Genomic DNA, 25,510 nt, shown 5'->3' on the forward strand with positions numbered 1-25,510 from the left:
GGGGCAGTGGAGCCGCCTGGAGCCTGCAGAGCTGCTGCTCTGCTGGGAAAGGGCTGCCGCTGCTCGCTGCATTAATGACCTCGCGCAGAAGACACCCAGAGTCAGGCTTAATAGCAAAGAAAGCAGCAGAGAGCTGCAGAGCAGCAGAAATAAATCAGGCTGGAAATAAAGCGGCAGCTAGCATGGATGCCGTTTGAGTGGCGCATTTCTCTGAGCCGAGCTGGAGCCACTGAACAGCGAAGAGAGAGGAGCTGGGGCTGGAGAGGCAGCGCATGGGGCAGCCGGGCGAGGAAATGTCCCTAAGCCAAAGAACCCAGCGCTCGGTGGAGCAGCCTGGTGTCACAGCACCCGCGGCGCTGCCTGCCCCGTACTGCGCCACGGGACAGGGTCACTGAGCTGCTTGGTGTGCCTGGGCCGGGCAAGAGCTGTGCCCTCCGCCGGCAACGCAGGCACCCACCGTCGGCACCGGCAGCCCCAGGACAGACCCGCACGTGTTTAGAGCAGACCAGTCCTTTGAAGACTGTTTGCCTCCAGACAGTTGACTCATTTTGGGGATCCGTGGAGCTGGTTCGCCTGCGCGCGGTCGTGATTCATCACCTGCAACTGCTCCTGGCCGGCTGGGAGGCGAAACCGCCGGCGCTGCAGGTGATGCCGAGCCGCGCGCTCCCGCTGGTCCCTGCGCTCCGGTGCGGAGCTGGGACGGCGGCGCCCACGGCAGGGCCGGAGCCCACGGGCTCCTCCCGCGGGTCCGTCCCGGTCCCACGCCGCAGAGGAGGGAGGGAAGCAGCCGCGGGCGGCCCCCGCCCGGTGTCCGAGCACGAGGGGCTGTCGGCGCGGGGCAGCGCGCTCCTTTCTGGGCCGGTTGTGCCAAAAGCACCGAGCGAAGTGCCCGTTACGTAACAGCCGCGTGCAGAGGCAGCCAGCCGCCCAGCTCCCCGCTGCCGAAACCCACGGGCTCTGGGGAGCGTGCAGAGAAGAGAAAATTGCCAGGCGAACAGGGATGCTGCCGGGCCGGCCCTGGGGCCCCCATCCCCAAGTGAGGGGCACGGAGGGTGCAGGGCCAGGGGCTGTCCGAGCCCCCCCCCCACGCAGCCCCACGCAGCCCCGCTCCCACGGCCGGGTCCGGGCGGCTGCCAGGGGACAGCGGGGGGCAGCCGGGGCGGGGGTGGCCCAGGGTCCGGGCAGCCCAGGCAGGCCCCAGGACCCCCCCGGGAGCGCGGAGCCCACGGGGCCCTGCCTGGCCGCCCGCTACCCAGCCGACGACATCACCGTGCTGGTTTCCATGGCAACAGCGAGCCACGGCCGCCTCGGCTCCCGCTCTTATGTAACGCGCAGCCGGCCGGACGCCGGCCCCGCACGGCACCCCGGCACCCGGCACCGCGCCCCGCACCGCGCCCCGTCCCTCGGCACCCCCCGAGCGCGTTGACCGGGCCCCGCGGCCCCAAACCGCCCCGGCCCCATGGGACCAACACCGACCAGCTCCACGTGGCGGAGCCCAGCCGCACCACGGGGTGCCCAGGCCGCTGCACTGCCCTGACCTGCCGGCACCACCGCAGCACCCCAAAACCTCGCTCACGGCCCCCCCGCACCGTGGCCCCTGCCCGGGATACCAGCGACACCAGAGCAGGGACCTGAGCCCCGGCTCTGGGGACCAGGCTCCTGCCGCCCCTCGCACCCACTGCTGCCAGCACCCAGGGTCCCCTGGGTGGGCAATGCCCCACAGCCCCCACAGCCCAGAGCCACCCCTGGCGGCACCGGAGGGACCGTGGCCCCACGCTGGCTCCAGCCAGGCTGCTGGGGCTGGCCCGGGGCACAGGAGCCCCTTGCCTGGTGGTGCCACCGGGAGGACCAGCGCTGGGAGAGGCCCCAGGGTGGCGCGAGGTGGGGGGGCCTGGGGACGCACCCAGCACAGCTCCGGTGTCCCCAGAGCACGGCTGGGTCCCCCCGGCCCCGCAGACTAGAAGGAGTTAAGTGCCACAGCGGCGGGGTCCCAGGTGACGGATGCGCTCCCCACTCCTGCTGGAGACCATTTTGCCGCAGAGGGGCTGGTGCAGCCGCTCCCCAGCAGCTGTCAGAGGATTTGTGGGCTGCGCAGAGCCGGGCAGGGGCACCGCAGCCTGTCCCGGGCACGGCCGCCCACCCCTCACCACCACCGCTGCAACCAGTCCTTCCCGTGGCGCTGAGGGTTAACAGCTCCCGGCCGCGGGCCGCCAGGTGACCCCGGTGCCCGTGGGCCTGCCGTGGCCCCATCGCCCCAGCACAGCCTGGGGACGAGCGGCACCGGGCAGCAGCAGGGCCAGGCAGCCAGGCTGCGGGCTGGCGGCTCCAGCGGAGCAGAGCTGAGCCGTGCCAGGCTTCGATCCCGGCGTTGAGCCGCCCCCCTCCCCAGGGATCACTCAACATGAATCGGCCTTTTAATTTGCTGCGGCGGCTGGAAGGGCTCGCGGCTGGATTGCTGGCAGGGAACCACAGCCCCAGCGTGGCTATCACGTAATCCTGCTTGTGGCAGGGGTTACCACTGGCCCTGCATGCCTGGGACATCCCAAACCCGGCCCCGCTGCCTGCAGCGGACCCTGCGGCCATGGGACCATCCCTGTGCACCCACGGCCACCCCCTGGGGCAGTGCTCAGGCAGGGCTGTAGCCCCAACCATAATTTATCTCATGGCTTTTTACTCAGCCCTAAATTGCGTTGGGAAGCATCATGTCCCTTATCCCAAATCCTCCCTAATCGTTTTACATGGCGCAGTCACTGAGCACTAACAGGGGGTGGGGGGAGCCCAGGCAGCCAACCCCCCAGGGCTAATTAACCAGAGCTGCTGCCAGGACTGTAGCCAGCCTGTCCCTCCTGCGGCACCCTGCAAGGGCCAGTTGGGCTCCCTCACAGCCAGCGGGCACGGCGAGCCCTGCCCGGTGGCACCAGTGGGTGCAGCCCCTAGCTGGGTGGGAGCAGAGGGCGAGGGGGGTTGCTGCGGGGGCAGCCCTGGCCCCATGCTCCCTCCTGTGCCCAGGTTTGTGCTCCTGCCGCAGGCAGCACCCGGGCCCCGGCTGGATGCTGGCACCCCCAGCCCAGGCCTGGCCGCCGTCTCCTCCCGCACTGCCCCTCCGCAGGGCTGGGCACCGGCCAGGCACCGGGCAGCACTGCCAGGCCCTGCGCCGAGCTCCGCAGGAGGCACCTCGAGCCCGGTGCTCGGCACAGCTCCGGGACGCTCCGGCCAGGTCCCAGCCCCAGAAGCAGAAGCAGGAGCCGGGCAGGAGCAGGGCGGTGCCTGCCTGCTTTGCTCAAGGTGCCCAGGCCGTGGGGCTGCCCCCCCCAGGAGCACAGGGCACCTTGACTTTTGCCGGAGCATTCGCTGGCGGTGGCTGGCAGCAGCCTCCTCCAGCTCCCTGGGACTCTGCCCAGGGCTGTCTGCAAGGAGCAGCCCCGGGGTCACGCCAGCACTTCTGTGCTACCCTGCGGGCTGGCAAGCACATGGGCAAGCACGTGTCCCCCAGCTGATGGCCCCAGCTGCTGCCATTTCGCAGAAGATCCTGGCCGGGGGTGGCCACAGCACTGTTCTGTCACCCTCTGGCCACCCAGGGGACTCGGCCGCATGCGCGCTGGTCCTGGCACTGGCCTGCAGGCCTAGGGGTGCCTTAAGGCAGGTGGGGAAGGCCAAGGGGCCCTGCCAGTGGCTGGCAGCTCTGCACAGGGCTGCAGCCTGTTTGCTCCCACCCAGGCTCTCTTCTCCCCCATGTGAGGGTATCTGCCGGTGGCACCAGCATGGGAGAACCCCTGGGGACAGGGAGCCCCCATGTCCCCTGCCGAGGCAGAGAGCACCCTGCCCGGCAGCAGCACAGGCAGCTGGCGCGGCACTGGCAGTGCACTGAGCGGCGCTGGGCCCAGCTGCAGCACGGCAGGGGGTGTGATGCGCCCCCCGTCCCAGCTGCACGTTACCCTTCCAGCGGCCAGCACACTGAGCAGCCTTTTGGGCTGGATTCTTCCACTGCCTGACCCATATTGGACCAACTGCTACTTCAGACCTACCCTCTTCCTTCCTAAACCTGGGATTATCCTCTCTTTGATCAGCCGGCCCTGCAGGCTCAGGATTTCCAGCACAGGCGCTTTGGCTGGCTGCATTTAAACAGCTTCCCAGATTCTCCGGTAGCCTGAGCCCTGCCACGAATGGCCGCGGACTGAAGCTACAGCAAAGCTTCCCCACCCTGGGTCTCCTCTCCCCAGACAGTCAGGTGCCTCCAGAGCAGAGGAGGCTTTCCAGAGCAGAGTGTGCCTTCCACACGCAGAGCAGAGCAGAGCAGTGCACGCAGCCAGCCCGGACACTGCAGGCAGCAGCCCTGCCCACTCCCCTGCTCCCCATCCCCTCCACAGGGTCTGCTACTGGCCCCGCTCTCGCTGGGCTGGCAGCACTGGAGCCCTTCCAGCCCTTGTCATGAAGAGCTCGCTCAGGCTGTCCAGAGCAGGGACCTGCAGAGGGGCTGCTGCGTGGCCTTTTTCTCAGAAAGGGCATAAGGGGGGACCCAGGGCTTCTTCAGCAGCTCCTCTGCTGGTCTCAGCAAGTCTCTGGCAGGTCAGCAGCTGCTGCAGGCCCGCGAGAGTGGGGGTGTCTCTGCTGGCCAGGCATCAGCTCTGCCGCCCCCCAGCTAGGGTGTCCACCATCCCCACCAGACAGACCCTGAGCATGGAGATCTGCGAGACCCCTGGAAGGGTGCAGGAGAGTCACAGCCCCCCGCAGCAGCCTCCAGGGTATCCTCTGCCCCCGGCACAGGTGCATAGGGGAGCCCTGCAGTGCCTCTCCCCTGCACCCTCCTCTGCTCCCCAGCCCCACGGAGCCCTGCATCCAGCCCTGCATCCGCAGCCCCACAAGGCAGCAGCTAGCCAGGCCCAGCTCCAGGGACAGTCTGCACTATCCATCTGTAGCGGCACTGTGTCCAGCCTCTCTGCCAGACCCCAGGAATGCAGCCTGTGAGCAGCACGGCAGGAATGCCTGCCTCCACGCATCCCAGCATTGCTACGATGGAGACGTAATGGGCAGCATAGATCCTGGTGCTGCAAAGGGCAGAGGGTTGGAGCCGAGGAAGGCTTTGGCCAGGGGGTCAGCGTGGCTCCCCCCACCTGGGCAAGGTGACCCCAGAAGGTTCCTGCCAGCCCTGACCTTGAGCGGAGCCACGAATAAACAAGCAACTACACAGAGTCAGGCCGTGGGGCAGACCGCACGCCAAAAGCGTTGCGCGTTGCTCTGCCCAGAGCCCCGCTGCAGGCAGCCGGGGACTTGCGCTGCAGGTGCCCGACCTGGCTGCCCCCCGCAGCCCTCCTGGCCGCGGCTCTCAACAGACCCCGAGGGGACCCGGCGGGGGTGGCGCCGGGGGTCAGGGAGGCACCGCAGGGCCCCCGCGCACGTCGCCGCATTCGCCCGGGTGCAGCCGGCTCCCGCGCCTGGCACAGACACCCGCAAAGGAGGACGCAGCCCCGCTCCTGCTGCCGGGCGCCGGGGGCCGGACGCGTCCCCGCGGGGCCGGGGACCCCCCGCCGCAGCTCGGCCTCGGCGGGGGCCGGGGGGCTCTGGGGCCGAAGCGCGGCGGTGGCGCAGCGAACGCCAGGGCCCGGCGGCCCCGGGGGGCTGCGGCCCCGGCCCCTCTCCCGCGGCGGCCCTGCCCGCCTGCACTGCGCCGGGGCTGCGGCGGGCTCGGCCGGGCCGGGCGGCCCCGCGCGGAGCTTCAGCACCGCGGACAGCGGCGGGGCCCCGGGCGGCACCGGGCGGCGGAGACCGCGGGGGGGCAGCGGGGCTGGGGGCGGCGGGGGCCGGGGGCGGCACTAGGGAGGGCTGGGGGGCGGCAGCCGGGGCGGGGGGGCGGCCGGGGGTGGGCAGGGGTGGGGGCGGCAGCGGGACCGGGGGACGGGGAGGGAGGGCCGGGGGCGGCGGCGGGGAGGGCCGGGGGCGGCAGCCGGAGCGGGGCCGTCGCAGGGGTCCCTGCGGCCGCACGGCCCGAGCGGACCGGGGCAGTGCCGCCGGGGGCCGCCCGGGAGGGGGCAGCGGCCCCGGCCCCGGGAGGAGGCTCCGCGGCGAGCCCGGTCCGGCGCCGCCGCTCCCCGGGACTGCGGCAGCGGCGGGCGCGGGGCCGGGCGGCGGGCGGGCGGCGGGGGCGGCTCTGCGCGGGGGCGCCGCCGCGGGGAGCCACAGCCGCGATCGGCAGCGGGAGCCGGAGCGGGAGCGCCCGCAGCGCCCGCAGCGCCCGCACCGCCCGCAGCCCCGCGCCGCCGGGCAGCGCCCGGACCCGCCGCCGCGGCGTCGTGGGACCCCGAACCGCCAGCCGCCGTCGCGGCCGGTGCCGCCGGTGCCCCCTCCCCGAGCCCCGCGGTGCCGCGCAGCGCCCGGCTCTGCCCGCGCCCCCGCCGCTGCGGCTCCGCCGAGCCCCCGCGGCGCCCGGTGCGGCCGCCCCAGCCCCGCTCTCGGCCGCTGCCGCCGGCCCCCGGGCAGCCCCTTACCTTGACTTGCCCCCCCATCGCCGTCCTCGCAGTCCGTCAGGTTATTCAGCATGGCGCCGCTGCCTGCCGCCTCGCTCGGGGGCTGCTACGGTCCTGCCGCGGGCGGCTGCGAGGGATTTGCTTCTTCCCAGGGGCCGGCGCCTCGCGCTGCAACAAGCCGCCTTCCCTCCGTGCCTTTCTCTTTCTCTCTGGCTGGATGTAGGAGGAGGCTGCAGTGCAGAGATGCCTCAATGCACAGACTCACACGCTCACTCACTCCCAGCAGCAGCGGCGGAGCCCAGCCTGACTACTCACTTCATCATGTATTCAGGAGGCATTATCCCCTGTCGGGTTTTTGGGGAGGGGAGCGGTGGCAGGCAGAGGCGAGGGAGGGGGAAGGAGCTGTAGCAGAGCCACACGCCACCTCCCCGGGCAGCGCTCTGCCTGGCTCAGCCAGGGCTGGGGGAGGAACCAGGGCACGCGGAGGCTGCGGGCCCCCCCCCAGCTGGCGCAGCAGGACGGCCACCGCGCCCCTCCCTCGGCCCGGGGCGCTGCCCGGGGCCCCAGCACCCCAGTGCCAATGGAGACCGACACCTCCCGAGGGACACCGAGAGCTCCGGTCAGGGTGATCCTGGCCCCAGGCAGCCTCCAGCCGGGGGGCTCCAGCAGGGTCCGGGGCAGGGGCAGCGCCCGCAGGATGCCAGCACGGGGCTGAGCCCTCCCGGCCCTGCAGCACGAGCGGCCTGCGGCGACCTGCCGCACCCAGAGCAGTGCCAGCATCTGGGTGCACGCCGGTGAAGGGGGATGGATGGCCAGGCAGGAGCAGGACTGGGGGCTGGCCGAGGCTGCAGCACTGATGCAGAGCGGGGAAAGCTGACCCTGAGGGACGCAGGCTGGGAGCGAGCCCACCTGGGGAGGGCTGTGGGGAGTGATGGAGTCCCCCCCTTTGCCAGGAATGCCCCGGCACAGACCTGCACAGAGCCTCCTCCCTTGGGCCCTCATTGCCACGGACACAGGGCTGGGGGCCCCCCGGGGCTGACCCCAGGCCAGCCTGGGGCCCTGGCGGGGTGACGGGGCTCAGCACAGTTTCAGGCTGGAGACAGGGACACTGCTCTGACCCCACAGATCAACTCACAGCCCCCCCTTCTTTCACCCCCTTAATCCAGGAGGATCCCAGAGCCGGAGCTGGCTGCAGCTCCCGGCATCTCCTCGGGAGCGGGCTGAGATCATGACAGCCCGCTGGCGTTAGTTACTTCTTGACGGCTGTAATTAATTGTTTACTTTTTCCTGGTACGGGGCCAGCTGCTCTGCAGCGCGGATGCTCCCAGGCCTCACCTTGCAGGGGTTGCTCTGTGGCCCTTCCCCAGCCCTGCCGGCTGCCCCCAGCCCCTGCCATGCTGCCAGGGCCAGGACCCCAGGGCCAGCGTCCCCAGGGAACCGGGGCCTCCAGCAGCGCTGCGCCCCCAGCGCACTGGCCCAGCAGGGCGCACCCCAGCTCTGTGCACGCCAGCGCAGCCCCAGGGCTGCCCGCGGCCCAGGAGCACCCGACGGGGAGTGAAGCGGCTGCCCAGCCCCGGCCTTGCCACCTGTGGTCTTCTGCCAGGACCCCGCAGCGCAGGGCCGCGCCTGCCCAGCCACCGCAGCGCTGCCTTCACCGCCGTGTCCCTCGGCCCGAGCGGGAGCCAGCACTGAGCTGGGCTGGCCTGCGCCCAGGGATGGGGCAGCCCCGGGGCTGGCGGGACGCGGTGTGCAGAGCCCCAGCGCAAGGCCCGGGGGCTGCGCGAGGCCGGCCCCCCACGGCAGGTGCCGCGCACCAAGGTGGCCGTTTGGCGCAGGAGGCTGCAGTGCGTGGGCTCAGCACGAGGGATTTTCCTGCTAAAGCAGATGGGGGGGGGGGGAAGCAAGCACGTGAAAGACCACTAATCCCCTAATCCCTGGATTATGGCTCCATTTCAGGGGCTGGGATTTGCCAGCAGTGCGGGGGCTACAGCGTCAGCTGCGCTCGCTCAGCCCGTGCACAGGGTCCCACCGGCACAGGGCAGGGCCTGTGGTCGCACGGCGCGTGCCAGGGGCTCGGGGCCGACCACAGCACGGCCCCAGCCTACCCCTGCTAGGCCCACGGCAGACCCCTTGGCCGTGGCCCCCACGGTGTGTGCTCCAACAAGCCTTGGTGTGGCCCAAGCACTGCCGGGCGGCCGGGACTGGGGCCGGCAGCAGGGCCGGGGCAGCACAAGGGCACGGGCAGGGGACCGGGGCCGGAGGGCGCCAGGTGGCTCTCTGCGGGCACACGGCCTGCCGTCAGCTGCAAGTGGCCCCTGCGCCCGGGCACACGCAGGCGCCTGGCACGGGGCCAGGCATGGCATCAGTGCCCCACTTACAGCAAGCTGCCGGGAGCGGCACGGGGAGGAATGTGCTGTGAGGCGGCCGCGGGTCCAGGCCGTGGGCTGGCACAGAGCAGCCGCCCCGCGCCCCACCCGTGCCCCTGCAGCCACCTCGCGCCGAGCCCGGGCTGAGCGAGGGCCCGGAGCTGGCACACGATGGCAGCCACAGCCAGGGCCCGTGGCACGGCCGCCCCACGTCCCCGGCAGCGCACTCCCAGCCCCACTGCGCCCAAGTGGGACACCCCAGGGCTCTGCTCTCCCCACGGCTGCGGGCTGGGGCAGGGGGGGTCCAGCCCCTCCCGGTGCCGGCTCTGCACAGAGCTGCCCCTCGCGCACACCCAGCTCTGCCCCCGCGTCTGCTGCCCCGAGAACGGGGACGCACGGGGCTGCGCGGGCTGGCCGGGGGCGCCAGGTCCTGCCCTGCTGCACCCCCAGCGCCCACCCAGGGGTCTCCGCAGCCGGACCCCGAGGGGCATCCCCGCGGCCGGGGTGCCACCGGGACCGGGGGGTGACCCCAGCCCCACGGCGGGTCCGGGAGCACGGCCCCAACCGCCCCACCGGCATCGCGGGGAGCAAGCGGCGACGGCACCGGGGCCGGTTTCCATGGCAACGAGAGAGGCTGCTCAACCGGCGGGTTGCCATGGCGACTGCCACGGAGCGCGGCTGCCTCGGGGCACGGGGCGGGCCGGGGGGGGCTTCGCTCCGGGGATGCCCCGCTGCGGCCCCGGGCCCCCCCGCACCCCCCGGCCCAGCTCGGCCCCGCGCTGCCGCCCCACGGCCCGCACGGCGGGGGCGGCCCCGGGCCCAGCGGCACGGGGAGGGGCCCGGCCCCGTGTCCGACCCCGGGGTCCCTCCTCACGGGCGGCCCCGCCGCGAGGGTCCCGGTCCCGGCCCCGGCAGCCCCCGGCCCGCAGCCCGCGGCTGAGGGGGGAGCGGGTCTCCGGGAGCCCCCCCCCGGCCCTCCGCATCCCGGGGTTGCCACGGCAACCGGGCGGGCGGGGGAGGCGGCCCCCGGCCGCGCTCGGGGCTATTTCGGGAACGGCGGCGGGGCGGGGCCGGGCGGGGCGGGGCGGGGCCGGGCGGGGCGGGGCCGGGATCGACTTGGCCCCGCCCCGCCCCGCCCCGCCGGTCCGGGCCGGCAGCGGCCCCTGGCGGAGAGCGCTGCGCTGGGCGACCCCCCCCGCACCGCACCGCCCCCCCGCACCGCACGGCCCCCCGGCCCCGCGCCGCCCCCCGAGACCCCCCGGTCCCCGGCGCCGCACGGCCCCCCCGAGACCCCATGACCCCCCTGAGACCCCCTGGCCCCGCTCGGCCCCGCGCCCGCTGCTGACGCCGGCCGCAGCTGCACGCCCCGGCCCCGGTCCCGGGCTGCAGGAGCAAATCGCGCCCGGCCCCGCGCACGGTCCCGGTGCAGCCCTGCGGTAGCGGGGTCCCGGCCCCCCGCCGAGCAGCACCCGGGGCCGCAGCCCCCACGGCCGCGCAGGGCGCAGGGAGCAAACCGCCCGCCCCCGGCCGCCCCGTCGGGGCTCCCCCCGGCACGAGCGGGGTGGCCAGGCACAGCCCCCGCCCGGGCCGCCTCCGGTGCCGCCACGCAGCACCGCCAGCCACCGGCCTGGACCCCCGGCCGGGACCGGCGCCGAGGTCTCCAGGCCGTGCCACGCCTGCTCCTCCGGTGCCAGGAAGGGCCAGGCGGTGCCCAAGGACCTGCCCAGGCCATTCCCAGCCCCGGTGCTGGGCAGCGGCACTGCCGGACACAGCCCCGTGCGGTGCCCCGGCCTCCCCTGCCTACCCATCCGCTCCCGGGGAGGGGGCTGCAGGGCCGGTCCTGGGCGGCTGCCGGCAGCACAAGGCCGCTCCGTGTCCTCTGCGAGGGCGCAAGGTCACAGCCCAGCCAGAAGGCAAGGGAGGCCCTGGGGGGAATCACCGGTCCTGCACGCCCCCGCTGTGGCCCCTGCGCATCCCCACCCCGAGCTCACCGCTCTGCCCACCCTGCTCCCGCCGGGGGGGGGTCAGCCGCCAGCCAGCAGCTCCTGGCCACAGTTACAGCTCGGCACCAGCAGCTCTGCTCCTGCAGCCAGGCCCGTCTGCCCCGGGAGGCTGTGGGACAGAAAGCGGCCCCGCACCCAGGCTGCTGCCGGGACACGGGGCAAGAGGATGGAGCCCACCGTGGGGCACCGCCCGGCTGGGGCATCCCAGTGCCTGCCAGTCCGCTCGCCTGCACCCGCCGGTGCCCTTTGTCAAGGCCGCAAGGTCACAGCCCTGCGCTGCCCTCGGTCAGGTTTCTGGGATCGATACGGCTCTGGTGACAGCTCCGGTGACGGCGCAGCCCACGCCGTGTCCCTCGGGCACAGCGAGGCGGCAGCCAGGCTGGCCACAGCGCCAGCGCCCACCCCGCAGCCCGGGCACTGGGGTGCTCGCGACCGGCCCGAGCCCCGCGCTCCTTCCCCCTGAGCCGGCCGGGGCTCCCCGTGGACGGGCAGTCTGTGCCGCCCGGCCCCAGCAGCGTCTGCCCCCGCGAGCTGCCCAGGGCCCCGGCTCCATCCCGCCGCACGCCCTGGCGCTGCCCGGCCCTCACGCCCGAAGCGGCCCCACGGATCCCCCAGGACGAGGATGGAGCCGGAGGGACCCCTGGGGGAGAGGCCGGAGGAGAGGGGTCCCGCCCCGGTTACCGAGCCGCACTCCGCGCTCCGAACCCCGCCGCCCCCAGCCCCGCAGCCCCGCTCCGCGCCCCGGCTGCCTCCCGGGGCCCGGCCGACCGCGGCCGCGACGCCTCCGCGCCCGGGGCTGCTGCTCGCGGTGCCCCGACGGCCCTGCCCCGCGGCCCCTGCCCGCGGCCCGCGCTCTGCGCGCAGCCCCCGCTCCTCCGGCTCTGCCCCACCGACCCCTCCCCACCGGCCCCTCCCCGCCAGACCCTGCCCACGGACCCTGCCCACGGACCCTGCCCACGGACCCCCTCCCCGCGGGCCGCGCCGCCGCCGCCGCGCTCACCTTTGCCGTCGCGGCCGGGCCGGCGGCCGCCCCCCGCCCCCCGGGCCGAGCCCCGGGCCGCCGCCGGGCCCTCGCGGGGCAGCGCGGTGACGGTGAAGCGCCGGCTCATGGCCCCGCCGCCACAAGTGGCTCCGGGCTCCGGCTGCCGCGGGAGCGCGGCCGCCGCCGGGCGCTGACCGGGGTCCTAGTGCCCGCGGCACCGCCCGCCGCGCCGCCCCGCCCGGCTCGGCACGGCTCGGCTCGGCTCGGCTCGGCTCGGCTCGGCTCGACGGGACGCGCTGGGGCCGCCCCCGCCCCGCCTGGCCCCGCGCTGCCCCGCACCCGCCGCCGCACGGGGGTGCTGGGGCCGGGCCGGGCCGGGCCGGGCCGGGGGCTGAACTGCCCCGGGTTTTGCCCGCCGCCCTGCGCGGAGCCGCGGCCGCTAATTATAGCCGTGGTGCTGCGGCCGCCCCGCCCGGCCCCGGCCCCGGGCGGCCCCCGCGCCGCCGGGCTGCAAGGGCCGGGCCGGGGCCGTGACCCAGCGCCCCGGAGGAGGGGGGGCGGCGGGAGGCCGGGGCGGAGGCGCAGCCTCCCCGGGGAGCGCAGAGCCCCCGGCAGGCAGGGGCCCGGCCGCAGCCCCCCTCCGGCGGCGGCCCCCCCCCCGCCCGCACCCCGCGCCCCGCGCCCCGCGCCCCGGCGTTCGCGGCGGACGGAGGCTGGGAGGCCGTGTCCGAAGGACGGTCTTTATTAAAAACGTGCGGGGGGCGGCCGGCAGAGCCGGCGGCGGGAGGGAGCCCCGCGGAGCCCCGCGTCCCCACGCGGCGCGGCCGGCCCGGCCGTGCTGGCTCAGGAGAAGACAAAGTCACTGCGAGGCCGGGGGCGCCGGGCAGGCTGCGGCGGGTCCCGCTCCCCGGCTGGGCCGCCCGCGGCCGGGGAGCCCCGCGGGGCCCGGGAGCGCTCGCCCCGTCCCGGCGGGGGGGCTGCGAGCCCTGGCACGGCCGGGGCAGCCCCGCGGCCGCCCCGCGGCCGCCCCGCAGCGCTCCCGGGCCGCAGGGGTCCGGGCTGGGCGAGCCGGGGCCCGGGGACGGGGGGCGGCGGGCAGGGAGCACGGCGCCCGGAGCGGCCGCTCTGGCCCCTAGTGCTGGGGGCACTGCAGGATGTCGTACTTGACGTAGCCCACGCGGTCCACCTGGTAGCGTGGAGTCATCCTCCAGTAGAAGCTGCCCTGGCAGAAGTGGTACTTGTCTGGGCGAGGAGGAAGGCAGAGGCGGTGGGTTAGTGGGAAGGCAGCCGGGGTGAGGCCGTGTCCTAGCTGCTGCCCGAGTGGCACAGGGCACACCGGGACCCAGCCCCTGGCCGAGGGGCCTCGCTGCAGGGACCCCAGGCGCTCCCCACAGCCACGAGGCACCCTGGGGCCAGCACCGGGGCGATGCAGCCCCTGCCCGGCACCCAGGCGAGGAGGAGGGGGAGCCCAGCCTGTGGGAGGCTGGGGGCAGCACAGGGGGTGGCAGCGCGGCCCCCCCATCCCGACGGGTCTCTGCTCACCTTGGTACAGGAAGACATTGCGCGCATCAAGGGGGACGCCGGTGAAGACATCGTCAGTGGCACGGGGGTAGCCCTTATCCACCCTCTGGACCTTCACATCCAGCCTGCGGGGAGAGCAAAGCCACGCCGAGGGCTGCGGTGAGCCGCCCGCGCCAGCTGCCACAGCAGGGAACTGGTGGCACCGGTGTGAGCCACTCACCGCCAGTAGTTCTCCCCGCTGAAGAGCAGCACTTTGCCACGTCCCCGCTGCAGGGCCCCCGAGATGCGGCTGGCTTCCTTTCCAATGCCCAGCTTCTCGATCCCGCGGGGGCCCAGCATGCTCTTGCCAGAAAACACCCAGAACTGCCGACCTGTGGCGGAGAGCAGGGGCGTCAGTCAGCCCCGGCACGCTCGGGCAGCACCTCGCGACGCTCGCGACAGCAGGGCCGAGGCAGGGGCAGCGCTCACCAGAAAAGAAGAAAACCCTCTTGGTGAGCACATCCTGGAACGCTGCGTCAATGACAGCCGGGAGGCCAGGCCAGGTGTCTGCGGTGGAGAAGGCCCCCTGGATGCCCGATTTCCAGAAGGACGAGCGGGTCCAGTATTTCCTGGTGGGGAAAGCCGGCTGCCCTGAATACCCCGACGAGGCAAAGTCCTCTACACCCCCACGCCCCTGGCAGAACTGCCCCCCATCACCCTGGCATTTGCCTTGGGAGAAGCAGTGCTCTGCTGCTCACCCGTTCTTGAAGAAATGCAGCTCCCCGTTGATCTCTGTGATGGCATCGAAGTTCTTCTCCATGCAGGCATCCCGGCTGGGGTCCACAGGGCTGGGCTCAGCTGTGGGCTCCAGCGTCTCCTCCTCCTCCGTGGTGGAGGCACTGCCAGCCTCGGTGGGCAGGGGCTGGGGCTCCTCGGTGGGCAGAGGCTCTGGGGGGGTGGGCTCGGGGCCAGAGCCACGACCTGGAGGAGCAGAGGATGATGTGAGGGTGCAGGGACCAGGTGGACCCCATCCCCAGCAGCACATCCCCAGGGCTGGCCCTGTGCCCGCGGTGTGCTGGCTGCGCAGGGCCGCTCACCGTAGAGGTACTGGATGCCCTGGACATCGTCTGGGTGCAGCTGGAAGTCCTGGACGTAGCTGTACATGGGGTACATCAGTGCCTCGCGCACGCTGGAGTGGTCCAGCCCCAGTGAGTGCCCAAACTCGTGGGCAGCCACCAGGAAGATGCTGTAACCTGAGGGAAAGCACCGGCCTCAGTGCCCAGAGGGACAGGACATGCTCTCTGGGGACCTGTGGTCCCCGCAGCCCCCATGGCCACCAGCAGGCACGGTGTGGGGCCAAGCAGTGCGCAGGAGGGCACGGGCGGGCGGGCTGGTACCTCTGTCCGGGCAGAAGCCCCACTTCTTGTCAGTGTCGTAGTTGCTGGTGGTGGCACACCAGAGCTTCCCATCCTGCCGGCCCTGGCTGGTGCACGCGCTGTAGGACTGCCCCAGGAAGGTGAAGGGGAAGACGCACGGGTCCCCTTGGGAGTTGCCGCCGATCACCGCTGTGTCTGCAGCGCAGCGTCAGAGGGGTTGGCCCCGGCCCCTCAGGTGCCCACCCCGCAACACAGCTGGGGCCCGGCCAGCCCTACAGGGCCCCCTGTGCCCCCACCCCGCTCGCACCTCGGTTGGGGCAGAAGCCGTATTTCTTGTCCTGGTCGAAGTTGGCTGTGGTCGCGCACCAGCGGTAGCCATCAGAGCGCCCGTCCGTGGTGCAGGTGTCGTAGGAGGTGCCGTCAAAGATGAAGGGGAAGACGCAGGGGGACCCGTCGCTGTTGCCACCGTTGGTGTAGAGCACTGAGGGGTGAGAAGGGGTGAGCCTGGCCCCAGGCCCCGCGGGGCCGTGCAGGGGCTGCCAGCCACCGCTACTCACGTTCGCTGGGGCAGAAGCCGTAGGTCTTGTCGGCATCATAGCTGGCGGTGGTGGCACACCAGGGCATCCCGTCCGTGCGCCCCTCCGTGATGCACCGGGAATAAGAGCGGCCCTCGAACACGAAGGGGAAGTGGCAGCTGGCCCCGTTGGCGTTCCCATAGCGAGTCTTCACCACTGCCCGGGAGAGGAGGTGCTCAGCGGGACGGGGCTGGGACACGTCGGGCACCTCCGAGCCCCTTCAGACCCACCAGGCCCTGCCCTTACCTAAGCCAGTTCCCAAGGTCCAGAACTCGTCGTCATCAAAGTGGGCATCGCCCTGTATCCCGCTGCCTGGGGGAAAGGCGTGGGCCAGGAGCCCGTCCTTGCCGTCGAAGGGGTACCCATCGCCGTGCTCTGCAGGGACGAGCACCATCAGAGCCAGGCCCCCCCGGTGTGCCTGCTGCGGCCCCCCTGCTGCCCCCCGCACACGCACAGAGCCCTGCAGAGCCCTGCGGGTGCCTGGAGGCAGGGGCAGGGCCGGGGGAGCCCCATAGGCACAGCCGCACGCAGGCACCGTGGGAGGACGCGGCCGACACACAGGGCACGGCTCCCCTCTGGCCCTTCCCCAGGCTGTGCCTGCTCCCCGCCTCCCTCAGCAGCCGCGGGACGTCACCTTGGCTGCCGAACATGATCATGATGTCTGCCTCGCCACTGTAGATCTGGGTGAAGGTGAGGGGGGTCACATCACTCCACACCTTGAATGCTCGCTTGAAGGCGTCGTCTATCACAGCACGGTCCAGGTCGGGGGAGTAGTTCATCACCCTGCGGGGGAAGGCTGCGGCTCAGCACCGCCGGGTGCCGGACGGTGTGGCAGGAGGGGCCCTGCCCCGGGCACATGGCAGGGACGTGCCCTGGCCCCGCAGGGGAGAACAGCACTGCACAGCCAGGCAGGGCAGCTGGCCGCAGCCCTGGGGCTCTCCTGGGCATCGGGGAGCAGATGCTGCCGGCTGTGCCGTGCCAAGCCCCAGCTGCCTGGTAGCATGGAGGAAGGGCCCTTGCACCTGTCTCCGTCCCCTGCGTGTCCATTGCCCCATGGCCATGTGGCTCCCATCTCCTGGAGCAGAGACTCACCGGTACGTGAGGTCCATGTGATCCCATTTGAGGTCCCCCTCAAAGGTGAGGAATCCCCCCACGTCGGGGACCCCACAGCGGGGGGCTCGCATGGCCTCCAGGGTGCTGCTGTCCAGCTCCCCCGTCTCCTTCAGCCCCAGCTGCTTCTGCATCTTGCGCAGCGCCTTGGCCAGGGACACGTGCTTGCTGCTCCTCCTCACCTCCGCCTCTGTGGTGTAGCCAAACCGCAGCAGGTAGCTCTGGGGAAAAAAGGCAGCCAGAGGGGCTCAGCGAGGCGGGGGGCTCTGGGGCAGCTCCCAGCATTGCACGCCCTCCTGGGGTGCCCAGACCTGAGCCCCTGCATCCCCCGGGGCCCAGGGAGAGGACAGCCCCTGAGCTCAGCTCACGGCTCCATGCTGCGGCCCCGGCAGCATCCCCGGCACTGGGGCGGTGGGAGGGGGCCGCGGAGGCTGCCCTGCCCTCACCTCCGCCAGCTCCACGTCCGACAGGGTGCTGAGCAGCTCCCCCGGGAAGGTGACGACAGCCTGCGGCTTGGTCTGCAGCGGGGCTGCGCGGCAGGAGAGGGCCAGCAGCGCCAAGGCGAGCGGGGCCAGGAGGACGAGCCCCATGGTGCGGCAGTGGCAGGAGGGCTGAGGCTGTGCCGGGTGCTGCTGCTGTGCGCTGAGTGCCGCCGGGCTCCCGCTCCTATTTATGCTGTGGCGAGGGCAGTGAGTCACCCTCAGACCCTCAGCCCCAAGGACTCATACTCCCTTCCCACGGTGACGAAACGCACACTCAGGCTCCTCCGTTTGCTGCTTTAACCGTTTCATCACCTTGTTTACTAAACACGCTGGTTCCGGCAACCACGCAAGGCGCAAGCATGGGCACGAGGCCATGCAGCTGGGTGGCTGAGCCTGGGTATGGCTTGGTCCAGCTGCCCAGAGAATGGCCTGCAGAGGGGTGTCCGGCTGCAAAGGGCAGTGCCCTGGGTCCCCAGGGCTGTGGTCAGGGCTGGGACAGCAGGAGTTCGCAGACTGGGTGCTGGCTGGGTGCTGTGGACCCCACAGACATGTTGCTGCACCAGCCAGCGCTGGGCTCAGCCAGCCAAGTGCCGATGCTGCCAGAGCCAGAGCTGTGGGGGCCTGGGCAGGCAGAGCCAGCGGGAAAAACCCTGCCCAGAGCCCTGATGCCTGCAGCCCACCTGCCCATAAGCCTGATCCCCACCATGAGCCAGAGGGTGCCCGGGGACCGCAGCCCCTCAGCAGGACGCAGTCTCTGTCCCCACATGCCCCACCGTGGCTGTCTCTCCCCAGCGGGGCAGCGCAGTCCCGGCACGGCTCCCCGTGGACCTTCACCCCAGAGGTGCTTCAAACCCCCCTCGCCAGCAGGCACCCAGCAGAGCCCCACGGGAGGGGACGCGCTCGCCCAGCACAGGGCTCGTGCCCGGCCAGCTCCATGCGCAGGGCGCTGCGCCTGGTGCCCGCATGGACCTGCCACGTCCCCCGGGCACTGCTCCGCAGGGCGCCGCTGACTCAGGTTCCCAGCCGGCGCCTCCGAGGCAGCACAAACCTCGCCGCCGGACAGTGTTTTCCTGCTTCTCCCAAAGTGCCGACGCTTGTGGGAACGGGAGTGGGGAAGGGGAAAGCAAACAGGGACAAGGAGTGAGAGGAAAACAGATGGCAGAGCGGAGACAAAGGCGCAGCGTCAGCTGGGGAGACGGGAGGCTCGGTGCAGCCCGGCGACACTGCCCAGGGCACAGACAGGATCCCCCCGGATCTCACAGCCCCGGGCTGTCCTGCTGGGCCCTCAGCTGGCTGTGGGAGGACAGCCCCTTCCCTGCTTGTGCCCTGCAATCCCCGCTCCTGAGCACCCCTGGGATGCAGCCGAACAGCTGCCCGCTCCCCTCTGCATTGTACCAAGCCTGGCGGAGCTGGACAAAGCACTCCTGGCCTGGCCAGAGGGCAGCGAGTGATGCTGGAGCTCAGCAAGGCTGGGAATGGGGAGAGCAGAGTGGCGGCTGCCCTCCTGCAGCAGAGCAGCCCCGGGGCCCAAGGGGGGGCTCACCCCAAGGAGCATCACCCGTGCAGGGACGGAGGGCCCCGTGCACCTGCTGCCCAGCCCAGGGGTCCCGCAGCCCCATTTACAACCCAGCTGCGTGCAGCCGAGCCGCGGGTGCTCAGCGCTGCTGGAACCTTGGCAGCACTGGGGGCTTCCCGGGCAGAGCTGAGCACCAGGCATGGGGGGAACGGCCGTCCCCATCCTGCGGAAGTGGTGCTGAGAAACCGCCAGGTTGCCTCACTCCATCCTGCAGCCCTGCAACAGCAACGCCCAGTGACAGGGCGAGGAAGTTGCTCCACAGGGCAGCCCCCTGCCGCAGCCCGGCGTGACGCACGGTCGGCCACGGCGCCCCTGCTGCAGCCCCCCCCGACACAGGCAGACAGGGGCCCTGCAGCCAGGTGACCCCCTGCAGGGTCCGGCCCGCCGACCCTCACCGTGCTCTTTGTGGGGTCCTGCTCCCCCTGCTCGTTGCCCGGCCAGGCAGGCACCGCTCCGCACCCTCCCCTCTCCTGGGCTGCCGGGGCTCAGCACCCAGCTCCCCGCCTGGGGGAGGCATCCTGGCACAGACCAGACAAGGGCACGTCAACACGGACGCCCTGGTGCAGCTGCGGGGATCCTAGCCTGGTCCCCTGGGGCCGTGGCAGATCCCTGGGCCTTTCCCAGGTTATTCCCGTCCCTTGTTTCTGCTGCACGCAGGAGCCGCAGCTCCCCCAGCCCGGGCGCACTGCCACGGCACCGCCGGCACGGCCCCTCGGCAGGCTGAGCCATGCCGTGGCTGTCGGAGCAGGGCAGCGCCGGCTCGGGGCAGAGCGGGGCCATGGAGCAGGCGATGGCAGGAGGAGCCCAGGTCCGGGCTCTGGGCGCCGCGCAGCCCGGCCTGACCCAGAGATCTGCGGGGTGCCCCGGGGCGCACAGCTGACGCCCTGAGCATCCTTGAATTGGGGACTGCGGGGTGGGCGGCCGCAGCTCTGCCCCTGTCCTGGCCGCTCCCACTGAGTCACGGCCCCGATACCCGGCTTCTTCCTGGGGATTTTCTGGTGACTCTCTGGGGCTCTGCGGGGAGAAGGGGAAGGAAAACCCCTGTGTCTTGGAGCACCAGGAGCCCGGGAGCTGGGCAGGGGAAGTCCACAGGGCCATGCACGGCCCTGCAGATAGCCCTGAGCCTGTGCGGGGCAGCTCAGGGAGCTGGGGCAGGTGGCACAGGGTCTGCACGGGCACACGCGGAGGGATGCCGGGGCAGGCTGGGGCCACCACCACTGCTGATGGGCAAGGAGGAGGTGGTGGTGAGCACGGTGGGAAAAGATTTGTCTGCCAAGGGACCCCAGGAGCATCCAGGAAACGTGCCCGGCCCACGTCGTGCCAGTGGCACCCTCCACGCCCAGAGCCCTCGTAAGGACGAACAACACGGAAAATCCCTAGCAGCTGTCCCCTGTCCCAGCCGGCTGCCCGAGCCACGAGGCTGTCTGTCACCACCGCTGCCATCAAAAGGGGAAGGAAGAGGTAGCCGCAGCCCCTCCGCATGCCCTTACTCACGGACACCCCCCTAATGCAGGCGGGCACCACATGGAGACCCCTGCCATGGGAAAACGGCCCGGGAGGGGCAGTGACGGGGACAGGGCAGCAAGGGCCAGGTCCTGCGTGTCGGCGGCGTCAGACACCCTGCTGGCACGTGGGCAGCGGGGCAGGAGCGCGGCAGAGCAGCGCGACAGTGAGGGGAACTGGCACAGGAGGAGTCAGCATCTTGTGACAGCGCCGGGCCGGGGGGAGCACCGCAGCCCGCACCGTCCCGGCCTGTGGCAGCGCTCCGTACGGCGCGGCGTGCCGGGCACGGGGTGCTTGGCGCGAGAGCGAGACCGAGGGCGCACGGAGCAGCTCTGCGTCAGCAGCTGGAAGCCCCGCTGCCCTTCATTCAGCATCTCTAGACAGAAACAACATTCCTGCACACACTTCCCGTATCTGCTGTCCGACGCCAGCCCCGCGTAGGCTGGAGCACATCCTCCAGCTGGGCCCAGGACCCTTCCTTGCAAACCGTGCTGGGGCAGCCTCGTCTCCCCCCCCGGCTCCCCGGGCACGGTGCGTCTGCAGCCCGCACACCCCCGGTGCTCCGTCGGTGCCCCTGCCCAGCACACAGCAGAGCCCCCTCCCACCCGTCCCTCCTCTCGCCCGGGGAGCTCCCACCCCAGCACCAGCCTCTGGTGAATTCTTTGCCCTTTGGCCTGGGCAGGAGCAGGGGCTGGAGCTGTGCCCCCCCCCCCCCCCCGAGCTCCCTCCCCAGGGCGTGGGGCGGCTGCTCCCGGTGCTGCTGCTCCCGGTGCCGCGCTGTGCCGGGATGACGCAGGCTGTGTCAGCCGGCGGCTCGCTGCCACCCTGGGGGCACTGAAACCAACACGGCCGTGTCGTCACCGCTCGGCAGCACCCATCCCGCTGCACACGACGGATTCCCCGAGCTGCCACCCGGGCTGCAGGCGGCCCCGTGGGTGCAGCCTCCCGGCTGGGACATCCCCCCGCCTCGCCTGCCCGCCCGCCCTGGGAACCCCCTCCCTGTCGGGGTCCCACGAGGGATCCTGGAGCAAAAACCTCGCGCCCAGCCCGCGGGCAGGCGTGCTGCTGCGCTCGCTGCCCGCTCCCCTGCCAAAGCCAGCCCCGAGCCCCGCACGCCCCGCGGGGCACGGTCGTCGTGCGGGGAACCCCCGCGATCCCCAGCTCTGGGGGTGGAGGCAGCTGGAGGCAGCCGTGCGCCTGCCGGCTGGGGAGCCCGCGGTGGGGAATCCAGGGAGGGTCTGAACAAAGGAGGCAGCCTCCAGCAGAGGCCTTGGAAATGGGCTTTGTGTTCGAGCCGGAGGGAAAACCGCCCCGACTGTCCCATCTGCTGGGGGCCCGAGTCAGGGACCCGCAGTGAAGTCTGGCAGCTCCGGGCAGGCCTGGGGCCACAGCAAAGGGTTCAAGAGCTCCAAACACCGTGCAGTTCCTGCTAGCTTCAGGGACAACATCACTTCATTGTCTGCTTTGCTGTAAATACAATTCCCATCTTTTGCACCTCATTCCACTTCAGCTTTTGCCATTGGCTTTGATAAACTTTTATTTTACCAAAACCTCCCCGCCCGTCCCAAGAGCAAAGCACGGGGGCAGTTTGGGCTGGCGTGAGGGGGGCGCAGATTCTGCAGGAGCCACTGCAGGCTGTGCAGGGCAGCGCAGAGATCTCGTCACCCGTGGCGGCATCGGGAAGGGGCGCCCAGGGACAGCCAGCAGCCTCGCTGCCACCCCCGTGACCTGCTGGGTCAGGCCGACCAAAGCTGCCTCGGGGGAACGCGGAGGCGCCGGAGCCGAGAGCTGCGGGCAGAGCGAGCCCCAGCAGGGCCGGGAGCTGCTCCCCTGGGCGGGCAGAAGCTGCACACCCGCGGGCGCTGGCACTGCTCCGAGCCCCCCCAGCAGCTCCTCCTGCGGCGGGACGGGGCGAGGGGGCTGCAGCGCGGGGCCCCCCGGGGGGCGGCACCCAGCCGGACCACCCCAGCCGTCTGCACCCCGTCCGTCAGCGCGGGTGGCAGGCTTTGTTCCTGGCGGTGAGACGGGCACAGCAGCTGCTTTCTAAAAAGGGACGGGCAGCAACTGTGACAATGACGGGGAACCTGCCTGCCACATCCCGCGCGTTAAAGGAACGATGCAGCGGGAGGAGCGCGCTGCCTGGCAGCGACAAAACGGCTCCAGGGATAAGAAGCGGGGGTTTATGGAAGGTGAAATATGGGCAAAGCTGGCTGTATTTAATTGTAAACTACAAGAGACAGAAGGAAAAGTGGTAGATGCAACATGCTTGGATTTCAGTAAAACATTTGACAACTGTTCCAACGGCTGCTGCCAAATTACCTCCGACCAGCTCGGCTGTCGGCACAGGCATATGGACAACACCCAGGAGCCCAGGGAACGGCGAACAGCCTGGCCTGCGGCTGGGGAGCAGCCGGGGGCTGCCCGCGAGACCCTTGGAGCCTTTCACAATCTCTCGGGCAGGCAGGAGCGCAGAGGGGGTGGGGGGAGGACAGCCACCGCGGCACAGGGGCAGAGGGGCCGGTGGCCGCGGAGCCCTGCAGAGCCCCAGCCGCGGGCACCGAGCAGACCCGCGCCGCACCACGACCTGACGCGGCCCCGGGACGAGGCCCCGCCGTGCTGGGAGCGGGGCAGCGGCAGGGGGGGCTCAGCACCGGGCTGCCCGGTGCCCAGGTCCGGGCGGAGAGCTGCAAGGCCCCGCGCAGACGGGCCGAGCAGAGCTGGGGGCAGCGAGGCACCGCCAGGGCCCAGCAACACGCACACGTCTCCTGCCCACCTTGTTTATTTTACTTATATTTCAGTAATTTGCTGATTGCCCCTTTTTTAACTAACCAGCAGTGATGAATCAGCAGCAGAGGAGAGGGTGGGATCCGGCGGCCTTGGACCGTGGCTCCGAGGTCTCAGGTTCTGGGAAGGAAGCCACAGGATCGCTCCAGAAGGGAAAGAAAACAACCAGCAGCAGCAGCAGCTCCGGCCCGTGAGGAGCGGCCGGGCAGGGCTGCAGCGTGCGGCCCTGTGCCTCCCAGCAGCTCCCAGCACACCCAGACGGGCCGTCGGCGGTGCCGAAGCCCTGCAGGACCAGCAGCAGCAGCTCCGACCCAGCTCGGACGCAAACCCGAGGGGCAGCGCGGGGCCGGCACCGCCGCCACGCCGGGCTGCGCGAGGCAGCGGCACCAGCGGCCCGGGGCGCAGAGCACACCGCGAGGGCACCGCGGCCACGAGCAGAGCAGCGGTGGGGAGGACGCCAGCAGAGCCACGCTGCGCCCTGTGCGGCAGCTCCTCGCGCCCCGCGCAGCCCTGGGGCAGTCGCGGGCAGCACCTGGCCTGGCGGGGGCCAGCGAGCTGCCCCGCGGAGCGCACCCCGCTAGGACACGGCCTCGTGCCAGGGCTTCTGTCACCTCCCCCAGCCCGGGGACCGGCGGTTCCTCCCTGCCCAGGAGCACGGCTCGCTCAGCCGCGGCCCCGCTGGCCCCAGCAAACCTGGGGCGGCCGAGCAACGCGGAGCCAGGGGCAGAACCGTGCCGGGGGGAGGCTGCGCCGCAGCGCCCAGGAGGACGCCGGCCCTGCCCGCCCCCCCCAGGCGCAGCCGTCCCCGGGGCAGCCCCAGGTGCGCTCTGCTGCTGCTGCTGGGAAGGAGCCGAGCGGTGAAGCAACCCGGCGTGAAGAAAAACCCATTTCCTGCTGCAAGGGCTGTTTTGCTCAACGTTTTGCAAAATGTGCTGATGCAACTGCCCTCCGCAGGTGGGATATAAATACGAGCCCGGTTGATGTGGATTAATGCCCTACAGCTACACAAACATTGCTAGCAATGTTTTCTTTAGAAGGAAGAAAGGAACACAAGAGGAACAGCACTGACTACAAAATCACTGACTGTGGAAGTCGGGAGGCTCGGGTTGCCGGAGGCTGGGAAGGCGCTGCCCTGGGCGCAGCGCTCAGCACAAGCCGCCTCCTATTCTGGGACACTGACCCCAGCGGTTCGGTCACCGAAAGCTATTGTGGTCGCGCTGCAAAGCCACGGCGCTGGCCAGCACAGCCAACGCTGCTCGGGGACCGGGCACGGCAGCGCGGCCCAGGGGTGTTGGTGAGAGCGCTGCCGGGGCTCGCTCGGTCAGCACGGCGCTTCCCTGCCCGAGCGGCGGCCTGGCGGCAGCTCCTCCCAGGCACCTCGTCCGAGCCGGGAGGCGCGGAGCTGGGGAAGCTCCCACGTCGCGGGGCAGGCTGCGGGCAGCTCACCGGCCAGCCTGCGAAATCGGCCTCCCGTCCCGCTTAACCCACGTGGCCCCGTGCTGCAGGCCCATGTCTGTGTTACCCCAGCCAGCTCCCAGAGGGCCCCTAACCTGGCGCTCCCCAGCCGGGGATGGGGCACACGTGAGCAGCTGCTTCTGGATTTTCGAAGCTTCTTTGTTGTGATGCATTTTCTTTAGCCCTCAAACAAATTCAGGCACGGGAGCCACCGCGGCAGAGCGTTACAGGAGAGGAGCCGTGCTTTCAGAGGAGCGCGCAGGAATTAAGCTGTGCCTCGTTTGGAAACGCCCCGCTCACCCTTCCTCGGGGGCATGCAGCGTTTTTAAAAATAGCCAGACCATCCATCTCAGCAGAGTTCTCGCTGGTACAATTCCCCGAGACAGCAGACACGGGCGTCTTCGCAGGGTAACAGAGCAGCTTTAAGCCACTTTCCATCAGTGCAACCTGCAGCAGGAGGGTCCACACTAACCCCGAAGGCTCCCAGGGCTCAGACCGCTTTGCCACTCTCTTCTTGCCCTGGAGCCATCCCCCACCAGGAAAATCCCTCTCCTGTCTCAAAAATGAGCTGAGGACAGACAGGGAGGAGGCCTGCTGGTCGGACAGAAATCCATCCCATTTTCCCCACCCGGGAGGCCGCTTTTGCGGGGGTCCCTGCAGCCCACCCCTTTGGGCAGAAGCATGGAGCTGTGTCCACGGGACGTGGGGGCTGCTCCACACCTGCAGGCACAAACACGGCACCGGGCTCCTCCCGGAGAGCCAGGAACAACGGAGAGCTCATCGGGCACAGGAGCCCCTCGCGTCCTCCCGGCTCCTCATGCTGGAGGCCACTTCCCACGCAGCAACTGCAGCGCTACGCAGGGCTGCTTTACAGAGAATTAAAAAGAGCAAACACCTCTTGGTCTCCCTCAGCTCCTGGCACGGTGTCGACCTTGGCCCCAGGCTGCACGCAGGGACCTGGCACCCTGCTCCCAGGCAGCGCGGCCGCAGCGGCGCTTGTGCAGCCAGCTCCTTATCTCACCGCTCGCTCCAGCCTGGGGATGAATGTCAGCGATGCTGTCGCCCAGTGACAGATGAGGGCATAAACCTTTCAAGGATGTATTTAATTAGCTTGAAAAAGAGCCGGAAGACGTAGAGGCGCGCCAGGCTGATGGCACAGCGGCGGCTCCGCTGCTGCCCCTACCAGCACGCAGCACCCCGGGCAGGCGGCGCCACGCTCGGGGACCCGCGCTGCCCCACGGCCGGACGGGAGCAAGGGGCTCAGGGACAGGACAGACCCCGGGGCCCTCCTCGTCCTGCGCCAGAAGCGTCACAGGCAGCGCGCCGACCTGGCACAG

At 71.3% G+C, this 25,510-nt stretch overlaps 2 protein-coding genes across 7 annotated transcripts in view; both read right to left on the reverse strand.

Moving 5' to 3' along the window:
* SLC12A5 (solute carrier family 12 member 5) overlaps nt 1-11,985 on the reverse strand; it is a 30,134-nt gene extending 18,149 nt beyond the window's left edge. For 3 of the 6 annotated variants that reach the window (XM_080558587.1, XM_080558586.1, XM_080558588.1), the window contains exon 1: nt 6,483-6,682. In XM_080558587.1, the coding sequence (XP_080414713.1) occupies nt 6,483-6,534 (52 nt within the window). In that variant the 5' untranslated portion in view covers nt 6,535-6,682. Of the gene's footprint in view, nt 1-6,482; nt 6,683-11,830 lie in introns of those variants that run through there. The other 3 variants (XM_080558585.1, XM_080558583.1, XM_080558584.1) reach the window with 3 other exon arrangements.
* A 553-nt stretch (nt 11,986-12,538) lies between these two features.
* Nucleotides 12,539-17,036, reverse strand: MMP9 (matrix metallopeptidase 9). Its single transcript, XM_080558599.1, has 13 exons — nt 16,820-17,036; nt 16,356-16,594; nt 15,898-16,046; nt 15,510-15,638; nt 15,246-15,419; nt 14,996-15,169; nt 14,710-14,883; nt 14,410-14,565; nt 14,071-14,293; nt 13,802-13,941; nt 13,554-13,704; nt 13,355-13,458; nt 12,539-13,054 (listed from the first exon to the last, which is right to left on the reverse strand). Exons 1-13 carry the CDS (start codon nt 16,961-16,963, stop codon nt 12,945-12,947), a joined length of 2,067 nt encoding a protein of 688 aa, XP_080414725.1. The 5' UTR covers nt 16,964-17,036; the 3' UTR covers nt 12,539-12,944.
* Nucleotides 17,037-25,510: the final 8,474 nt, after the last annotated feature.

This window comes from Anser brachyrhynchus (genome assembly GCF_964034855.1).
Source record: "Anser brachyrhynchus genome assembly, chromosome: 16".
NCBI classification, from domain to species: Eukaryota; Metazoa; Chordata; class Aves; order Anseriformes; family Anatidae; genus Anser; species Anser brachyrhynchus.